Here is a 15,039-nt window from a genome sequence, read left to right as displayed (position 1 = left end):
CGCCAAACCTTACTAAGTTGTGACGATTGCTACAAGGCAGGCAAAACCACATGGCTGCTGCCAATTTGCCAAGTGGGAAAATTCCTACTTAGCCCGCTCAACAGGCGACCAACCGTTGTCCAGGGCGGGAGGGCAGGAGATCTGACACAGGAGGAGAAGAGGAGACTGAGCCCCAGCCGGGTAGATGTTTGAATCAGGTAAGCCACGGTTGACCAGGTTGGTCGGCCATGGGCTGTGACGTGACCGGGACTCCCAATGACACGGGTGGCATTGCCATGCCCCCCCCCCCACTGTACACTGGGGGTGCTCGTGGCCAGCCTGCAACTTCACCCCCCTGGGAAGGTGAGCTGTTCTATAGGAACTTCATGCATAAATGAACTAACTTCATGACCTCATTAAGCTACAGAACAGATCTATTGTGGTATAAGTGCTGACGCTGCAAACCATTTTGATACTCTAAAGTCAGTGCTAGGAAAATCAGCCTTAACATGTGGGGTTTCCAAACAGTCCCTCTAAAGCAGGCATGGCCAAACTTAGCCCTCCAGATGTTTTGGGACTACAACTCCCATCATCCCTAGCTAACAGGACCAGTGGTCAGGGATGGTGGGAATTGTAGTTCCAAAACAGCTGGAGGGCCAAGTTTGGCCATGCGTGCTCTAAAGGTTTCTGCCAATATGCCTTAAACTGAAGCTTTTTAGCAGTATAATGCAAAATCAATGTGTGAGATTTTCAGCTATTCTTTATTCCAAACTTTTTTTTGGGGGGGGGGGTGTTTCTTAGCAGTTGAAATACATTTTTTAACATTCCTCACAAGCAAATCTAAGGGTGGAAGGTGATAGAAACAATTCTACTTGCACTTCTTATAACGGTGATATAAAAAATAATAATCAAAGGGAATGCTCTCCCATCAGATGTCAAAGAGAAAAACAGCTACCAGATTTTTAGAAGACATCAGAAGACAGCCCTGTTTAGGGAAACTTTTAATGTTTAATCGATTATTTTATTTTATTTTTCTGTTGGAAACCGTCCAGAGTGGCTGGGGAAGCCCAGCCAGGTGGGTGGGGTATAAATATATTATTATTATTATTATTATTATTATTATTATTATTATTATTATTAAGCTGTTTTGTAGCAGCTTGTCATCTTGACAGCGTCTACTACATTTTGTAACTTTCTAGTTGTACTTTTGACATCCACTTCTTGTCATGTGTAGATAATTTTTAGTGCAAGAATGGAGCTCTTCAACAAGGGGGGGAAGCTCTTTTTCAAGTTGATCATCTGCATATTTTTATGCAAGGAAGTTACAGAAATGTTTCTGTGTTAATACCATGCAATACTTTGGAACGATGACAAAGAACTGTGGAGTCTTTCTCTGAAAGACAGTGCAAGGCAGTTCAGGGAAGAGACATAAAGGGAGCTATCACTGACCTTCAGAGGTTGATTATAACTTGGAGAAAATTTGCTTCAAGGAACTGATGCTATAATTTTGTGGTTTATTAAATATAGTCATTATGCTTGATGTGTAAAACATAGGTCAAAGGCTTGATCCTTGGCCTCCGAGGATTTACATTCTCAACTAGAAAATCAATACAATTCTAGCCCAAAATGCAGCTGTTCATAACAATATGGTTTAGTCCAAGAAGCAACGCATACACTGTCTGTGTTTACGAATTCTTTACTTCATTCAGTGGATTGTTATTGATAGACTTTAGTGAAAAACTATGTGTGCATGGAATTTGATCAAAACATCTGCTTGTTTGCCACATGAGATAGGCAAAAGGACTTACAAGGAGTGCAAAATGGACAAAGGAGAGGTAAGCAGTCCCAGGTGTAATCGGCATTGGGTGCGGAGAGGATGAAAGCATCTGAGAATTATTTTGAAAAGTTGCATCCAAAGCAATAATGTGAATGGTCCACAGAGAGATGTATGTGGAAAGAGATGTGTCGCTGTTTTGCTATGTACATTGTGAATTGTGGGGGCAAGGTAAAAATATAATGTGGTCTAGTAATACATTTTTAAGCTTAGTAATTATAGTGGACTGTAGAGAAGACTGGAATGATTTCTTTAATCGCACAATCTTGCCACCTTGGGAAGGGCTGTAGGTCATTGGATCTGCTTTGCATGCAGAAGTTTCCAAGTTCATTCCTTCACGTATCACGGTAGGGCTGAGAGAGAGCCCAGACTGAAATCCTGGAGAGCTGCTGAGCTAGATAAAGTAAAGATCTGGTTCAATATAAGGCAGTTTTTCTATATTCTATTCATGATGCCTGGTCATCTCTGCACTCTTCAGTTTGGAAGACAAGTTGTGTTGGTTTATGTGCTTTAAGACAAAAACGATAATTGTATTTCATTTTCATTTTTGTTGGCTTGTGGTCTTTCTCTTGTTAGCCACCTAAAGCTCTTAAACTAGAAAGAAAATAATATTTTACTTTCTGGATCGCTGTTCCAGGAACAGGAGATGTAGCCTGGGTTTGGTTGGGTGTTTTATAATGTTCACATTTACGCATGTTAAAGATTAAATAGATTGAGATATTAGCTTCAAGGCCATAATGCCAGGCTGCTGAAGAATTAAATGTTTATCCAACAAAATAAAAAAGTACATGATTATGAAATAGTGGAAAGTTCGTTAACACCGTGTCTCTTGATGTAGATGGTATTTGTAAGTTTTAATGTTTGGGAATCTTAACAGGAATATGAGAATCCAGAGATGGGGGAATAACTAAGAACCTCTGGAGAACTGAGCATAAATAATGCATCCCAGTGTTAAGATCAGTTAAATCTTATTTCCAGCTCAGGTAAGCATGCATAGGATTGCAGCCTCAATATTATGGCAGCTTTATTCACTTTTATTCACACTGTAAAGCATTGCCAAGTCATAAATATGTTTAAACAAATTTAGGAAGTATAGTCATATGCAAGAAACTGCAGACAAATAGAAAAGTCAATCATGCGGTTCATGAAGCTGAAATATCGCTGCTTTATCCTCGTCTAGAATTCTTCTCCCATTACATTGCTGGTATCTGCAATTCCTCCCTCTCTCTGCCCTGGCATGTTTAATTTTAATTTCTTAGTATCCAATGACATTCTTGCCCATTTTGATAGGTAATTGGGGGCTGCAAAAGAAATTTTAGCTATATACGTCCATATATTGAGCCTCCATCTGATTGCAGATACATGGTCTATGCAGACACCAGTTTGCGGTTTCTGCTGTGTTTTGATCTAGGGAGAGAAAGGAGAAATAGCACATTATCGGTGTGACTTTCCTCTTCTGGAAATTTAGGAAAGGGAAGACCATGATCATGCTTTCCACCTCTTCTCTTTTCTTTTACAAACCAGTCTCAGTTTGATAGCATTTGCTGGTTGTTTCCCCCTGGACCTCTTCCACATTTAATCTCCATTGCGCTTTGTGGCACAAATTCCCACAGGGTATTTTTGAACTTTGATTTTCTCCATGGCATGCCTACTTTGTTGTAGCTAATACCATCACTGATATCAGATTTGCTTGATAACACTTTCATCTCTCTCTTTCTCCCCCGGGCTATTACTACTATATTTGGACAGCTACTAAAGCTCTTTTCCAACAAAGAACTCTGCTGCGCTTCCACCATATATGGGTGCTGATTTCAGAGCTGCACCACGTTCTTGAGACTTGCAGCAAAAAAAAAAAGCAGCAAAAGTAAGATAGACTTTCACCAGTAAGAGGAATCTACTCAGCTCAGTTGGCCTATTCTGAGAGACAGCCAGTCAGCTTTGAAATACTCAGTTAACCATCTCTTCTTCCAGCTAGGGAGTCTTGTAGAGGCAAACTGTTTAACTCTGTGCTATTATGGACATTGGAAAATCAACACGGAGGGATGGAGTGCATGTAAGACGTTTAAATTATAAGTTGATTAGTTAATGTGTTTTATCGTCTTTGGTAGCTGTTGAAAAATAAATGATTCACTGTAGTAGGTGTGCTTGTTTGTATGCCAAATTATTAAAAGTGCTTGCCTGGGCTCTTAAAAAAAAAAACAAAGCTAGTATACTACATCATCAAGTCTCCACCATGTGTTATAATCTTTTAATTAACTGTTTGCATGGCTCAGCATATCCTTTGAAAGAAAGAAAAATGTGCTTCATTTGAAGACCAAATTAGCTGTCTCTGGTCTGCGGCAAATCCATCCCGCAGCTGCCTATCACCCTAGTTGGCCAGCTAGGGCTATTATAGGACAACATGCAGACATTGGCCATGCTGATTCATAAAAAGGTTCCCTTTAACAGGACAGCAGCGTAGACTGTAGCCATGTGCCTATGTTGGCTGTCAAGGTTGGTATGCTACCCCCATGTTGTAGCTGCCTGCTATCCTGCTTGGTCCGATGGGGCCACTGCAGCACATACATATTATCATTAAGTCTTAAGATTGCTCATGGAAATCATGGTGGCAGCCTTCGTGAGTGTGATGTCTTTGGAATATGGAAATACTGCTCAAAGAAGCTGCAGCTATGTGTTCCTCAGTATCTTTACCACACAAATGGTTAATAGATTATTGCATTTTAATGTTCTGTTCTGTTGGAAGCCGCCCAGAGTGGCTGGGGAAACTCAGCCAGATGGGTGGGGTATAAATAAATAATTATATTATTATTATTATTATTATTAAATGGATCATTCATGAAACCAGTTATTTGTGAAAATGAGCTGATGGATATAACGTATGAACTGGCTCCAAAATCAAATGATAGAATTTTCAGCTTTAGCAATTATCGTTACACAACAATATTCCTATGATGGTAGGTGGGGATTTAATTTATTAATTTGCAAATAGAGCTTAGTTCGGTTGTGTACTTCACATAATTCCAGTGCTTCTGTGTTTCTAACCTAATGAATCTGACTCTAGGAAAAAATATTTATCTATTACAGCTCTTCTTCTTCTTTGCTGATCACTCGTAGCCGAATAAGATTGTCTTCCATAAACACGGTTTTAACAATGAGTCCGTAAGCTAACATGAATTTAAGCCTATCAGTTTTATCAGCAGCTGTAAAAAAGAATTAAATTAATATGATATTTTAATGCATGTGCAGACATCTATATTTTTAATTGGGTTAAGGCAATTAGTAACTTGAATAGAAAAATACTGCAAAGAAAAAGCAAGGCAAATACAATTATTTCCTGCAGCATCACTCAACCATTACAATAACTGGGAGCTGTACAGCAAATATAAGCTTTCAAATGTATACATAGCAGAGGTTAGAGAATAAAAGAGACTAGATCTTTCACAGGTCTACATGTTCTGTCATTCTGAGGGTCCTATAAACTGACCAAGATTTATAACACAGACAGAACCCTATCTGTGCAATTACTCATATTTGGAGCATATCAGCAACTATGCCCTCTTGTAGTTACACACAATCCAGAACACAAGTGATGACTGCTACAGAAAGCGACATAACTCCATGCTTTTTCCTCACTAAAATGTTGGAGGAGGAATATGTGAACAGCTCAGTTGCCAGGTGTGTATTTGCCACCCACTATTGTCTGTGATAGGGACCCAGGTGGCGCTGTGGGTTAAAGCACAGAGCCTAGGGCTTGCTGATCAGAAGGTTGGCGGTTCGAATCCCTGCAACAGGGTGAGCTCCCATTGCTCGGTCCCAGCTCCTGCCAACCTAGCAGTTCGAAAGCACGTCAAAGTGCAAGTAGATAAATAGGGACCGCTCCGGCGGGAAGGTAAACGGCGTTTCCGTGCGCTGCTCTGGTTCGCCAGAAGCAGCTTTGTCATGCTGGCCACATGACCCGGAAGCTGTCTGCGGACAAACGCCGGCTCCCTCGGCCTATAGAGCGAGATGAGCACCGCAACCCCAGAGTCGGACACAACTGGACCTGATGGTCAGGGGCCCCTTTACCTTTACCTTACTGCCTGTGATGCTTTTGTTGTTGTTGCAACAAGACACCATGAGAAAAAACTGCAAGGAGCTATGATCAGAAATGGAAAAATTCGCTGAAGATAGGCATTTGAACATAGTTGCGTGAGAGTTTTCCTTTATTTAAATTAGGTTTGGAGTGCTGCCATTTTAGGCACCTGGTCTCTCTTTCTGTTAAAGCATTCACAGCTTTGTGTGTTCAGTGTATACCCTCCGCCTATCTTAACAGGAAGATTTAATAACACCCCTGTGTACCAAAGACTCTGCATCTGTGAGTCAGGAGATGTGGAGGACATTCAACCCTATTTGCTATGATGCACTTTATGTACATTCCCAAGACAAAAATTCCTCGATTACATCCTTTGTTCTTTTTCCAGCTGACCTCCCCTTGAGCAAATCTCTATTTTGCTAGCTGGCAATAATGTATTTATTACTGCAATAGTTGCAAATTTTGCTTTGGCTGCAAGTAAGTTGAGAGCTAGGTACCAAGACAAGTATCATAATGGGGAGTGTGAGAAGTGGAGTTCTTAACTTATGCAGGTGTGATTTTGCATTTTTGTAAGTCTGTTTTCCTGTTGTTGTCGGTTCAGTATACCTGAAGGAGCGTCTCCACCCCCATTGTTCTACCCGGACACTGAGGTCCAGCGCCGAGGGCCTTCTGGCGGTTCCCTCGCTACGAGAAGTTACAGGGAACCAGGCAGAGGGCCTTCTCGGTAGTGGCACCCACCCTGTGGAACACCCTCCCACCAGAGGTCAAAGAGAACAACAATTACCAGACCTTTAGAAAGCATCTTAAGGCAGCCCTGTTTAGGGAAGCTTTTAATGTTTGATGGATTTCTGTATTTTAATGTTTTGTTGGAAGCCGCCCAGAGTGGCTGGGGGAACCCAGCCAGATGGGCGGGGTATAAATAAATTATTATTATTATTATTATTATTATCATCATCATCATCAGTTTTAAATAAATTATTTGTATCCCATGCACTGTGAGACCATTTCCCAACTTGTGTCGAATTGTGACAGCTTATAGCTTTTAGCAATAAAGATTTCATTCATTCTTTTTCTGATAAGCAGTAGCAATCTATTTTGAAGACTTGACCACCATAGAAATCTGAATCCTATGGAAAAGTGCCACCAGTATTCCTGTTTATTTCATACACTTTGCTCCATTTCTTCAGTAAGTTGGCAAAAGTAGGCTAATGTGAGTGGTCTATGGTTTGTTTGTTTCTTAACAGCGTCTTTCGAATGGCTCCATAGACTCAAATGATGAGACCAGCCAATTGGTGGAACTGCAGGAACTTCTTGAAAAGCAAAATTATGAAATGGCACAGATGAAGGACCGCTTGGCTGGATTGTCTTCCAGAGTCGGGGAGGTAGAGCAAGATGCAGAGGCAGCTAGGAAAGACCTCATTAAAACTGAAGAACTGAACACCAAATATCAGAGGGACATTAGGGAGGTAAAAAATTATTCCACCTCCATTTGTTTTCGTTCATCTGTTCATTCATTCCTTTTGAAGCTGGTACATCTCAAAGTTGAGTTTAGATTATAAGCCATCTAATGACCTCCTGCTAGCTACATGAATATTGGCAACAATTGTAAATTGTAGTCTTTTGATGTATTGTTTGTTCTTTTAAGGCAATGGCTCAGAAGGAAGACATGGAAGAAAGGATCACTACCCTTGAAAAGCGTTACCTAAGTGCTCAGAGGGAATCCACCTCCATACATGACATGAATGATAAGCTGGAAAATGAGCTGGCAAACAAGGAAGCTCTCCTGCGTCAGGTTCAGTATCTGGGATCACTGCTAAGAGACTCTTCATAAGTGTCCTCTCATCATTTAGCTGAAAAGAAAGGCAAATGTGTGTCTTATCTTACTCTGCCATCCAAATATTGGTAGATTTGGATCAAAAGGGAATGAGGACTTTTCTTTTCAGCAGAAGTAGTCAAAGATAGGTCAGATTTGGGCCCAGATCTATTTTTTCCAGGGCTACGATGTTCAAGACAAGGCTAGAACATATCTGATTGTCTTATCAAGTCAGGTTGGCAAGATTCTGGGAGTGAATCCAGGTTGGGTGAGATGAAGGAAAATCAAGGTAAGCTAGAAAGGAAAGGTATGGCAGGTTTATAGCTGCAAGCTGAGCTACACATGAACTATACTGGCTTGATCATAAACTTGGACCATCAGTAGATTTTGGGGAAGGGTGAATGATGTGCAGTGCCAGCCAGGAAAGTATCTATGACTGCAGCATGCAAGCTATGTTTGCTAATATAAAACAGCTTAAAATAGTGGTAAACTAAGAGCGTGCTTAAAAAAAACAAAAACTTTTGAACTTGCCATAGGAAGTTTCTTACTCATAAGAGTAAGAAACCACTTGAAGGTGATATGTCTTGGTTCATGAGAGCAAGGGACAAGCTACTGATTGCTCCTATTTATATGTTTTATTGACTTTCCAGTTTGTTGTAGTGTTCATTCATATTAATGCTTTTTTTCAGTACATCTCTCTATATTAACACTTCTTCAGTACATCTCTATATAAATCATTACACGCTTCATTGGTTGGGTTTGAGAAAGTGGGGAAGATTTGCTCTTCGAGAGCCAAGCAGGATGAACCATTGGAAGTCAGTCCCCTGAGAACTGCAGCAATTTCCTGATTCAATCTTTTATTTATTTATTTATTTGATCATCTCATTTCTGGGTTTCAGATGGAAGACAAAAATAGACAGCTGCAGGAACGGCTTGAACTAGCTGAGCAAAAGCTGCAACAAACAATGCGGAAAGCTGAAACGTTGCCTGAAGTGGAAGCTGAACTGGCTCAGAGAATCGCAGCACTGACTAAGGTATTGTACACTTGGGAGCAGGTGAATTTCAGAAACACATTTTCCTTTAACATTGATTTTCATCCCTTTTCCCTTCCTTCAGCACCATCAGCAGCAATAAAACCCTGTTTTGGAGTGGACAAGATGATTCTACTTATTGGCACCGTAAATAAATACTAATTACACATACGACGTTATTTGCTTTAGCTTAATTTAACGGCAGAGGTATTGCTTCGTATTTCTTGTATGGCTTGAGTCCATTTCTCCCAAAATCCCAAAGGAGTTTATTTTATAATACTTTGTATTATAAAAGAGTTATGATTAATCCAATTCAGCTAAAAATCATGAACTTTATTTGCCATTGAATTTTTTTCCATGATTTTCCACATCACATTGATTCAAAGAAACACAGTGATCACTTTAATTAAAACAGACCAAAAGAAAATAGACACTTTATTTTCCAAGCTCAAATGAATCAGGGTTGCATGAGAGCATAAGATGGATAGGAGAAATATCCAGTGGATTGTTCCTATAGGAAGCAGTATCCCACAAGTTTCATCCAGATATACAAGTTGCCAGTTTGGATGATACACAAGTTCAAAAAGAAAAGGCACATGTCAATCACATATATTCTGCTGGCTCTTCTTTATAATGCCTAAAACCACTTTTGTCTTGCGTCCCCACCCCGCCCCCCGCCCTTGTGGACTTAGGCTCCATTTCTATGCACACTTTGTTGGAAGTCCATTCCTCACTGAACTGATTGGCACTCAATATCTGAATAACGTGCAAAGGCATTTACAGATGTGTTCTGGAACAAAGTAATAAAATCTTTGATAGCATGTGAGAGAGAGGGGGGGAGATTTTTCACCAGTAACTCAGAAAAGTCACCAAAAATTGGAGTTTTCTTTTTAAATGCTTCTCGGTTTTCTTTTTTTAAAAACAAACCAAAAGACAATGGACCATTCCTGTGGGGATCTGTTCTAACGCCTCTTGGATGTGCACAGAGCCTAGGGCTTGCCGATCAGAAGGCTGGTGGTGTGAATCCCCGCAATGGGGTGAGTTCCCGTTGTTCGGTCCCAGCTCCTGCCCACCTAGCAGTTCAAAACACGTCAAGTGCAAGTAGATAAATACCACTCCGGCAGGAAGGCAAACGGCGTTTCCATGCGCTGCTCTGGTTTGCCCGAAGTGGCTTAGTCATACTGGCCACATGACCCAGAAGCTGTCTGCGGACAAATGCCAGCTCCCTCGGCCTATAGAGCGAGATGAGTGCTGCAACCCCAGAGTCGTCCGCAACTGGACCTAACAGTCAGGGGTACCTTTACCTTTTTTAAGTAGTTTCATGAGTGAATATCTTCTTCCTTCATTAAGATTCCTTGTAATGTTCAGAAAAAGTCACACCAAGCTAACAAAGTGATGTGTGATTGGGCCCTCCAATGCACACAGGTGGTTATTTTATTTTTTTTAAAGTCTTTTCTGTAGAGTGAGCAGCTCAGCATGTGGGAAGAAAATTCTGAGATGTGTTTTCCTCCCACTCCCTCCATGGAACAAATGGAGAAACCTCCATGCACAGCAGCTCGAAATGGAGCACACACAATGCTGTCATAGACTGAAGTGTTTATGTGTTATGTGTTTATAGTCAGCTAATATAGGATCTACTGTAAACAACATTAGAAAAAGGAAGGTTGCCATGTTCATCCATTGGGTGGGTGGGGGGAAGACAAAAAAAAATACAGTATAGTTACCACTCTGTGATTATAAGTTGCATAGATTTCTAGTCTGTTTGAATGATCATTTCTGTATTGATGAGGAGAAGAAGAAATGGGGAAAAAATTCCTCATTCATAGGAATCCCAGCCCTTCTGTGTCTTTTCAGTTCTGTTCCTGTTAACTAGATATATATGATCTGTGTGTTCCATCTAGATTGTGTTGTGCAATTTATATCAGGAACTGAGTGAGACAGAATGTATACCAGTATGTTACTTAATTGAGGGCAAAACTACTATTTGGGCAACAAGATCACAAGCAATGCAGCCAAACATAGCCAAAAATGCATCTGTAGCCATTGATGGCACTAGTGACTCCCTCTTTTGAATGCCAAGCAAGAGCCTACTTGGTCTCAATGCCAACCAGGGGACCTTGCACTGCCTAGTTGTGGGGAGGGAGTTGAAGGCAAGTTGCACTCTACATTCAAACTGAGTCAACCCACTGCTAACTTCTCCCCAAATAGTTTTCTGGCCAACTTCATTGAAGCCAGCAGAGAGGGCAGAATCAGGGGAAATCAAGGGTCCTGGTGTATTACTGTTATTATGTTTTAAGTTTAAGCAAGGTAATCAACATAACTGACTTCTTTCCTAAAGACAGTGCATAAAAACGAGAATAGACTTTACTGGAACCCTCCCCACAATTCAATCTACTAAAAAGATGCTTAATGTACTGGGCTCAGAAATCCAGATTTTTTTTACTTCTGACACATTATTTTCTGTTGATCGATTTGTATAAGATTTCAAATGTTACATAGCAAGAAGAAAACTGACGTGAATTTAAACTGGTCTAACACACGTGAAATCTGAAATCTTGTTTTTCCCTCTGATGTGATCAAGAGTTCTTAGGTGATCACACTTACCCACTGATTACAGTTTTGGGGGCCGCCTTGATGTGGATACAGAAGATATGTGTATGCAGTTTTGCCACTGGTACTGAAGTCAATGGAGGAGTCCTTGAATATTGGGTGGGAGTTCACATAAGAACCTCCTGTACTAGGAAGTATTGGTAATCTGGTAAAACTATAGCCATGTTATGAATTTTCTCATCTTATAACTACTCTATAGTAGGCTTGTGCTGTTCATAACATTGTGTTTCAAATAATAATAATAAATATATTTTAAATGAATGAACAATTCTAATTCAACTAAAGTAAACCTATTCTGCATCCCTAAATTTAAATATATATTGGGTTAGATCTAGACTTAGTCATGCTTGAAGCAGCTTGAAGCACACCTTAAGTGCACTGGTTTTTAATGAGTCTGTCTAAGCATGATTAAGTCTGGAGCCAACTCATTCTTAGTATATTTTTGGAAGTTGCTTGTGGCCAGTTTCTCAGTGAGTTCCAGGGAAAGGGAGTTCCTGAGCTAAGAAGCAAAAGTTCAACAAACCAGCAAAACAAAAACAAGGAAGCATCCAATGGAAAAGACCAAAGAGAAATGCACTTTTCAGAAATGCACTTTTCATTAGTGCCCAACATGTTTCAGCCCACTTCCTCAAGGGGTTTTATGTTTTCTTGTAAACAGCTCAAAAACATCCACGTTGAAATTGCTGCAAGGCAAAACTCCTCAAGCGTTCTTCCAAGGTTCCAGAGGGAGGGAATAATCATGTCTAGGATAGTGTTTCCTCCTCTTTTTTTGCTACAATCAGAGTGAAATGGATAGGATACAAAAGGGATGAGTTTCTCAGCTTGCCAGACTGGCACCTCCTTCCTCCTGCCCCCCCGCCTACTTGGTTTTTATCTCAATATAGTGGTACCTCTGTTTATGAACACAATTGGTTCCGGAAGTCTGTTCATAAACTGAAGCGTTCATAAACTGAAGCGAACTTTCCCATTGAAAGTAATGGAAAGTGGATTAATCTGCTCCAGACGGTCCACGGAGTACTTAAACTGAAACGTTCATAAACTGAAGCGAACTTTCCCATTGAAAGTAATGGAAAGTGGATTAATCCATTCCAGACGGGACCACGGAGTACTCAACCTGAAGCATACTTAACCCGAAGCATGGGTGTAATTGGTTCCAGAAGTCTGTTCATAAACTGAAGCGTGCATAAACTGAAGCGAACTTTCCCATTGAAAGTAATGGAAAGTGAATTAATCTGTTCCAGATGGGTCCGCGGAGTTCGTAAACCGAAAATTCATAAACCGAGGTGTTCGTAAACTGAGGTTCCACTGTACTGCTAACAGCAGTTTGCTTGCTCCTTCATAGTATCAATTTCATACCGGTAGTATCAATGCAGTCACGCTGAAGAAGAATGTCAACCTGCAGACTATGTACCTCCTTTTTTCAAGCAAGCAGTTCTCCCAAAAGCAAAGAAAAAGTCAGTCATGAGGCCTTGCTTCTGACGTACCGTGTTTCTCATATTATAAGACACGTCTTATATTTATTTTTTCCTCAAAAAAACACACTATGGCTTATTTTCAAGGGATGTCTTCTTTTTTTCCTCCTCCTCCTGCCGCGGCCGGCATTGCTGCTGCACCTATCACTATGTCTTATTTTCGGGGTATGGCTTATATTCATTGAATGCTTAAAAATCCTGCTATAGGTACAACAAACACTGAAATAATGGGCTAATGCTGCCAATTTCTTCAAAAGTCCAATACAATACAAGCAGCACACAGGGGCACAAGATTCAATCAAGTTTCAATCAAGTATTATTAGTACAAAAAGAAAATAATAAGAGAACCATATACAAGTGCTGACACAGAAGCCAAAACTAAACGTCAAGCAGATAGCATATACAAATAAATACCGAAAGCCAAACCAGTCTTTATGGTCTTTGAGGCTATATAGCAGTCAGCAAAGTGGCAGCAGGTCGAATGAAGTGTCAATGATAGACAGGCTGCCAGCGTTTTTCGCCTGTTTCGCCCATATGACGGGCTTCTTCAGTAGTTTCTCCTTCTGCTTTCAGTTATGTTTAGTGCATTCACTGGTGGTATAAACCAGGTCTTATTAGTATTCGAACTAAATCACTAATATACATCTAAACAAACAAATATCAAAGGCAGTACTTACAATTCGTATGAAACCACTTATCTTGGCTTAGGCCACAATGCTCAAGTTCTTTTTCAAAAGGTTCTCTCATGCAGCTTTAATACATTTACATATTCACTGGTGATATAAATCAAATTCTAGTTATTATTTAGACTAATACAGTAGTACAATTTCTAAAATACATGTACATATATAGAAATACTTACATTTCTTATATTCAGAGTTTTCTTAGTTTGAGTATGTATTGACTAAGCAAAAATCTTGTGTTTGGAGTACACTTATATACAAAAAGTTGGTTCACAGGTGATAGTAATTAGGGATGACAATTAGGGGGGGCAGAAGAATGTGAGTACTGATAACACTTACAGTATCTCTATAATTTCTGTATGTTATACTGCTGGTGTGTTAGTTTAAATGAATACAGAAAGGTCAAGATCCGAGTTTAAACCGTCCGGTTGTAATGTCTTAAACATAAAATTTACAGGTAAGAAAAAAGTCCACTGTCGAAGAAATTATCAGCTTCATTTTATGCTCGGAAAGGTGTTGAATCATTGGATGAACCTTTATTATTAATATTAAATATTATGGGTGCTCTTTTTATCTTGTAGCATATATTGACACATTATAAAGAGTGTCTTCTCTTAATTTTGACTTTGGTCTTGTGAGTCACCAAGCCAAAGGCAGCCCATCAGCCATGTATGATCGTCTGCCCAGGGTACTGATAATCCTTCTGGTTTTGCCGCCTGCCTGGGACTGCAAAACAAAACCAGGGGAATTGCCAAAGACCTGGTAGACCCTAGTCCAGGTGGGCTGCATATGATTGGGTAGGGTTGCAGGTTGTGCCCTAAAATGTTTTCAATGAACTTTAATTTGGGCTGAAAGGGGTTAACTAGTCCAAAATCCAGAATTGGTCATACTCAGAATAGGCCCATTAAAATCAGTAGACCTAAGTCAGTAATGTTCATTTATTTCAGTGGGTCTACTCTGAGTATGGCTAACAGGGATACAACCCATTATTCATTCTGGGTTAAATAAGAAATAATTCACATTGACTTTTTTTAGAAGTCCATAATGTGTGTTAATGGGACATGCAGTAAACATAGGATCCATTGTGATACATTACCTAACTGAGCATTTGCCCAGATCGTTGTTCACTAAACTAAATAGTGGCATAGCCAGACATAATGTGAGACACCTGCTTTGCATTCACCACAAACTCAGTAACCCTTTCATAGTAAGCCCAGGGGAGTTGTGATATTTCCTTTAATTATATGCTTTCATATCTCTTAGGCAACCTACCATAACATTATTCTAGAGACGACTAACCCATTTGGTTTAGTATATTCTGTAACATAATATACATTGTTTTTGTTATGATAAGATTGTAGGATGGTCTATTTAAAAAAAATCGTTCATTGGCTCCTCAAAGTTGTGTTTTGGTCTTAAGTTTATCCAAATTCCAATCAGGCTTTATATTTGCCATAATTGCTTTGAGATCCCTCTGTAGAGGAAGAGTAATTCTCACCAGCCAGCCATCACTAACCTGAAATTTCCATACATAGGTTGTTAGCT

The 15,039-nt window shown here is 40.0% G+C and overlaps 1 protein-coding gene across 1 annotated transcript in view; it reads left to right on the top strand.

The window, feature by feature from the left end:
- Positions 1 to 15,039, top strand: part of PPFIA2 (PTPRF interacting protein alpha 2) — a 260,822-nt gene that overhangs the window by 193,090 nt on the left and 52,693 nt on the right. Inside the window, exons 8-10 of the mRNA XM_035128598.2 lie at positions 7,130 to 7,351; positions 7,531 to 7,677; positions 8,598 to 8,732. Of these exons, the coding sequence (XP_034984489.1) occupies positions 7,130 to 7,351; positions 7,531 to 7,677; positions 8,598 to 8,732 (504 nt within the window). The remainder of the gene's footprint in view (positions 1 to 7,129; positions 7,352 to 7,530; positions 7,678 to 8,597; positions 8,733 to 15,039) is intronic.

This window comes from Zootoca vivipara, chromosome 10 (genome assembly GCF_963506605.1).
Source record: "Zootoca vivipara chromosome 10, rZooViv1.1, whole genome shotgun sequence".
NCBI lineage: Eukaryota > Metazoa > Chordata > Lepidosauria > Squamata > Lacertidae > Zootoca > Zootoca vivipara.
This window is presented reverse-complemented; position numbering and strand designations above follow the sequence as displayed.